The sequence below is a fragment of the Vipera ursinii genome (genome assembly GCF_947247035.1).
Source record: "Vipera ursinii genome assembly, chromosome: 8".
NCBI classification, from domain to species: Eukaryota; Metazoa; Chordata; class Lepidosauria; order Squamata; family Viperidae; genus Vipera; species Vipera ursinii.
This window is the reverse complement of record NC_139519.1, coordinates 8,068,804-8,074,803: the sequence shown is the minus strand read 5'-3', so window position 1 is coordinate 8,074,803 and position 6,000 is coordinate 8,068,804. Positions and strand designations below refer to the sequence as shown.

At 38.7% G+C, this 6,000-nt stretch overlaps 1 protein-coding gene across 2 annotated transcripts in view; it reads right to left on the bottom strand.

Moving 5' to 3' along the window:
- Positions 1-217: 217 nt before the first annotated feature.
- PEBP4 (phosphatidylethanolamine binding protein 4) overlaps positions 218-6,000 on the bottom strand; it is a 244,734-nt gene continuing 238,951 nt past the window's right edge. For both annotated transcript variants that reach the window (XM_083368477.1, XM_083368478.1), the window contains exon 7: positions 218-1,038. In XM_083368477.1, the coding sequence (XP_083224603.1) occupies positions 947-1,038 (92 nt within the window). In that variant the 3' untranslated portion in view covers positions 218-946. The remainder of the gene's footprint in view (positions 1,039-6,000) is intronic.

Genomic DNA, 6,000 nt, shown 5'->3' with positions numbered 1-6,000 from the left:
TCCCTTACAATTCTACTGTTCTATGTTCTATTTTAAAGTTATTTCTAAACTGCACATTTCCAACTTTGCAGTTGCCTGTTGCTGATTTATCCATTTGTGCTGCATGCTATCCTGAATCATATACAGGGACAGTATTCCCTCAAAGAAAAAAAATACTGATACCAGAAAAAAAATATTACAATATTTTGTAATATTTTATGAAGCTTATGTTCAATTTCAGTGAGATTCCATATCCCAACTGTGCAATAAAAAACTTGAGAAAGCAAGAATGAAGTGCTTTTTTTAATTGAATGCTGCAATAAATGGCAGATATTAGTTCAAGGGTGAAACACGGATGCATACTTGCAAAGAATATGTAGCCTGGGAAGGGAAATCATGAATGGAAGTGCCACAAAAGAGTATTTGATGTCAATTAAATATCTAAAACAAAAGGCTGGTTGTAGTTGTTGGTCATGAGTAGGCTATGGATCTTTCAATAGTAAAAAAAAGTCCTTGGGGAATATACACACATCATACTTGGATAGAATTTTAACAGAAGACACATTCGGCAAAAATCTGAGCTGGTAAGGGGCAATGTTTCATTGTTTAAGGAATGATTATAGATTTGTGGCTATACTGACACTTTGCTTCCAAGCTAATATGAGAGGAATTTAGAACACATATTTAATTTTAAGGCCATACAAGTTCTGCAGTGAATGCGCTGCATTTTCTGTGATATGTGAGTAGAATGCTAGGGATGACTATGCTATTGTATTAATGCCAGTCAAAAAGTATAATGAATCCTGAAATAAAATCATAGCCAGCTCTATAAAGCCTATTGGTCATGCAAAAATCCAGCCCATGCTTGCTGAATGAAGAGAAAGATTCAATCTGATTTGCTCCACAGGGAAGAAAGCAAGCTAAATTATTGAGAGCAATAGCGCTTGTACTGCTGGTGCTTCTATTGCTAGTCACGGTAATCCTTAGTGATAAACTGGGTTGAAGCCACAGGTGTTCCAAGCTGAAACCGATCCACAAAGTTGTTTATGTTCCAGGAACCTGCAAAGGAAAGAGAAAGATCTCAAAACCTTTTACTCTTAGAAGTGATGTGGCCCGTGATGCAGTTACTCAATGGGAAATTAGGTGACTCTTTCCCATGTGCTGTATATTTGCTGGTAAAATTTTCCATGTATGGAGCTTGGCTGAAAAGAAATGTACACTGGAAAGGAGGCAAAATCAATTCTGTGAAGATATAGCTGAGACAACATTTTGGCTTCTTCTAACCACAACTTTTATCTCTAAAATCAGAATCTTGTTCTCCTATGCATTTTAAACGTTGAAGTTTCAACTGTTTGAAAAGTAGTATCCGCCCCAAATGTGCTTCTTAGACACCAAGCTCTAATGCTGTAGGATACTGAATCCACAGGAGGGAAAAAATACCAACATGAAACAATAATTTTCTGATGGCAAAACACTTTTACTTTCCTGCCAAGGATAACCAGAAGAATCACACATGCTTAACAGGGCAAAATATTCTGGAATACTCTCTGTTACAACCAAGAAGGCTTTATTGTTTTGTGGCCATTAATTGCATTTTCACCTAGATAGGTGTGTAGTATGTTTCAACATACATATCCTTGGACTGTGCACGCCAGTCTTTCTGGTCTGACACTATAAAATGTTCACATTTTGGCCTATGTCTTGATTACATCAGGCCCAACAGAATTATGAAGAGGAAAGAAAACAAATTCCCAGTAGATTATTTAAATGCTGGCCTTTTAACTTTAGTTGTCGTTCACTCTGGTTTTAGGATGTGAGTGGATGTATGGTTCTATCAATGAGATATTATGTGCCACCAAGTCACTATTGACTCCAAACGACCAGATATATTTTCCCTGTGACAAATGAATTGAGATATATGAAAAAGAATTCTCAGCATTCTTGTCCAATTATTTTCCTAGGACATCTGTATACTGCATATGTGTCTAGGGATTTTTACAATACACCATATCTATGTAGTGTTCATAGTCATTGGGAATTGGGTGGCATAAAAATGTATTGTTCATTGCGCAGACAGATGTTCAGACTGTGTTTGGCATTTTTATCCACCTATCCAGTTCCTTCCAAAGTCCTGGGGCAGGCAGACACTGAATCCCGATGGTGTTAAAGGTATTGTTGCAGAATGCCAATTGTTCTGAGTAAGGCTGCCTTTTGCAATTGACTGATGGTGATGTATTATTATTATTGATCATCGCACAGTCAGCCAGATGTTCAGACTGGATTTGGCATTTTTGTCTACCTATCAAGTCCTTACGAAGGACCTGGGATAGGCAGATGTGGATGTTTGATGGTATTATAGATATCGTTGCAGGATGGAAGCAGTTCCTAGTAAGGCCGCCTTTTGCCATTGACTAATGGTGAATTGGTCAATGCCGATGGTGTTCAAGTGGTGCTCCAGTTGTTTTGGGATTGCACCCAAGGTACCTATTCCTATTGGTAGTACCCTTGCTTGCCTTTGCCACAGTCTTTCTACTTCTATTTGTAGGTCTTTGTATTTTGTTATCTTCTCCAGTTATTTCTCGTCTATTCTGCTGTCTCCAGGCACTGCCACGTCCACTATCCAGACTTATTTGTCTTTCTTATCAACAATTGTTAAGTCCAGGGTGTTATGTTGCAGGTGCTTGTCTGTTTGAATTCTGAAGTCCCAGAGCAAATATTATTGTTGTTGTTATTATTATTATTATTATTATTATTATTATTATTATTATTATTATTATTATTGCATTTCATTCTATTTTAATTATTTATAGACTGACTTAATCGTCTTTTGCTTAAAGCATGAATAAAAACAGATTCAACTGGGCTTTGTTTGAAGGAAGGATAATAAACTCCTTGGAGATGCCTGCTTGCTACTACCAACACGGCAAAGGAGAGCTTCCCAGCTCCCTCAAAATGAAGTTGGAATAAATGTCAATTCAAAGCCATCCAAATCCAAGGATCCATTCAATATTACAAGACGCTTAATTTTATCCTATTTTAAATCCTATGACTTAAAATGTGAGTTCTGAAGAAAAGTTTCTTGTAGTTTTCCATTTCAAGCCGTCCAGGAAATCCCTGCAGATCCGTAGCACTGTGTTGGTGTAGAGAATAAGAGACTTCTCCTTTCTGCAACCGTCAATTTCATGTGATTAAACTCTCAGTGCTCACTGTTTCTTATTGTTCCAAAGCCTATTTGTTGATGATTAGTTCCTCCCTTTTGATAACTCTTCTCTATGTTAGAATCTAAACTTACATCCTTACGTACGGCATATTTTGTTACTGTTCTAAAACTCAGTTGAGCCCACACATCCATATGTGTCCAGGTGTTTCTACGGCAATATCTTTCTGCTAGATTTCAAACTGCTGCTGTTGTTTTTTTTGACTGTCCATGAGAAAATAGGACAAACATAAATTTTTAAAAGGAAGACTTTCTGCAAACTTTGAATGTTGTGACCTGAGAACCAAAGGAAAACTGAATTTACAGCCCTAAGAAACGAGAATTGAATGAGTTTCATGTCTCTTAACCTGTACAGGAAATTTTTTTTTTTTATTTTTAATCCCATTTATATCCCGCCCTTCTCCAAAGACTCAGGGCGGCTTACAATTTAAGCACAAACCAATGTGCTTAGCAATAGCCTTCATTCTATGTATATGCCTGCTTATTAGGGCTTTCGCCCCCCCCAAGCGGCATTAATCTTTGCTGCTACATGCTGTGAAGAATTTATACTGTGGTGGCAGCATGAATATATATGCGTGTGTCCACATGTGTTTCTAAGTCAAAAGTAAATGGAACAGAAGCACTAACAATGGCATCTTCCTTCCAGTCCAGGTCTGATACTACAGACACGAGAGCTTCTCTTCTAACTTCGGCAGAGAATTATACTTTCTGAGTTTGACATGCTAGCAATTCATAACAAGACACAGATATAATATAGGTTATTTTTTTTACTGAGGTTATGTTTTTATTCTGAATATATACTCCTTCTTTGGCTGTTCATGAATATCTAAGCAGAGACAGAAGGATCACACCAAAGTACCCTTAGGATAACAGTTTTCTCAAACTTGCTGTCCTTTCATTTTTTTTGGGAGTTCTGGAAGTTGCAATTTGACCTAACAAGAGGACACCAGGAAGGCTGTAATACAGAATTATATTTCCCATAATTTCTGGATAAAAACAGTGCACTCTTTTTGCAATTGTTTTCCAGCATGCCCTGCTTACAGCTTAACTTGGAGATAATGTGCCAGTTGTGGAGCAAAATAGATTCCTTGTTGATCAAACGGTGTTTGACCCAAGAAGCTACAGCTGTGAGCAGTTCTGATACATCTCTTTATTACTGGATGGGGAATGCTGTGTCAAGACAATGAAGGACACTTTGGAAACACAACAGATCACTGTTTTGTGTTTGAAGCTATGCTCTTACTGGAGGGAGTTCTTGATTTGCCCCATTTTCTAACTTTTAGTAGTGTGATTTATTTATTTACATTATGACCACCCACTCCAATAGACCCTGAGTGATTTATAGTATAATATTGAAATATACGATTAAAATAAGTTAAAAATAAATGCAACAGCCCACATTAAAATCAGCTATAACCATGAAAATTATGACAGGGGCTCCACAGACACACTAATCCCTGGCCTGTTGGCCTGATGAAGGAAATGTTGAATTCCCAGCACATCAGTATTCAGATTCTGAAAAGCAATAGAGATTTCCCATTGTGGTGAAGAGATTAACATTGGAATATTAGTTATATCTTTCTTTTACTTTGGGGTAGGGGAGGAGGAAGGAAACATGTTTTGATATGGATCCAGGTTGGCTGATAAGTCTCTGTCCTCAATGAATAACCAAAAAGAACAAGCTTTGATTGGCTGTCAGTTCATTGTGAGCTCTAGACTTGAAAACTGAAATGTTTCCATGCTCTATTTAGGTCCTAAATAGAACTGAAAATAGTCAAAACATCCTTACTCAATCTCAGAAGTATTTTACACAATTTCTTTTGCAACAGAAGTAATAAATAAAGAGTAAATTGATTCACCATTAAGGTCTAAACGTCAGAGGCCCATTAACTGATATCACACACGATTCTTCCTACCAAAAGCCTATATCTATCTCATGAATCTGATGCAAAACAAATTTAATTCTACGTTTTCTACATAAAATGGCTCATAAAAAGGTAAAGGTAAAGGTTCCCCCGCACATGCGTGCTAGTCGTTTCCAACTCTAGGGGCCAGTGCTCATCTCCGTTTCAAAGCCGAAGAGCCAGCGCTTGTCCGAGGACGTCTCTGTGGTCACGTGGCCGGCATGACTAGACGCCAAAGGCGCACGGAACGCTGTTACCTTCCCACCATAGTGGCCCTATTTTTCTACTTGCATTTTTACGTGCTTTCGAACTGCTAGGTGGGCAGAAGCTGGGACAAGTAACAGGCGCTCACTCTGTTACGCGGCACTCGGGATTCAACCCACTAAACTGCCGACCTTCTGATCGACAAGCTCAGTGTCCTAACCCACTGAGCCACCGCGTCCCTCTAAAATGGCTCATACTGGAGGTTTTCACCTCTCACTACCCCAGCACCCATGTCCCTATTGTTTCTGTTTAACATAATCTGTAGGTGGAGAAGAACTTTACAAAGTTTACTGTGCATTCTGTAGCTTCTTGATTAGTCCCTGTAAAGGTGTTACTTTACCTAAGACACTATGTGCTAGCAATTAGTGGCATGATTCCTCCACCCTCTGGCTGTTTCTCTTTCTCTGCTAAAGAATACACGGAGTCTGCGAGTAGCTTTTTCCCAGGCTTCTTAAGCTAGCCTGCCGTCTCAAACCTAGGGACTGCCATCAAAGCAATGTATGTATTCCGGGAATGAAAGAGATTTGATACAGCCGTGACACAGGATTAAGATGGAAATGGAGGATCAGTTTGGTAGGAACTGTTGGATTGCTAGGGCCCCACCTGGACTCGCCCATGTTGCCTTGTAATGCTGCA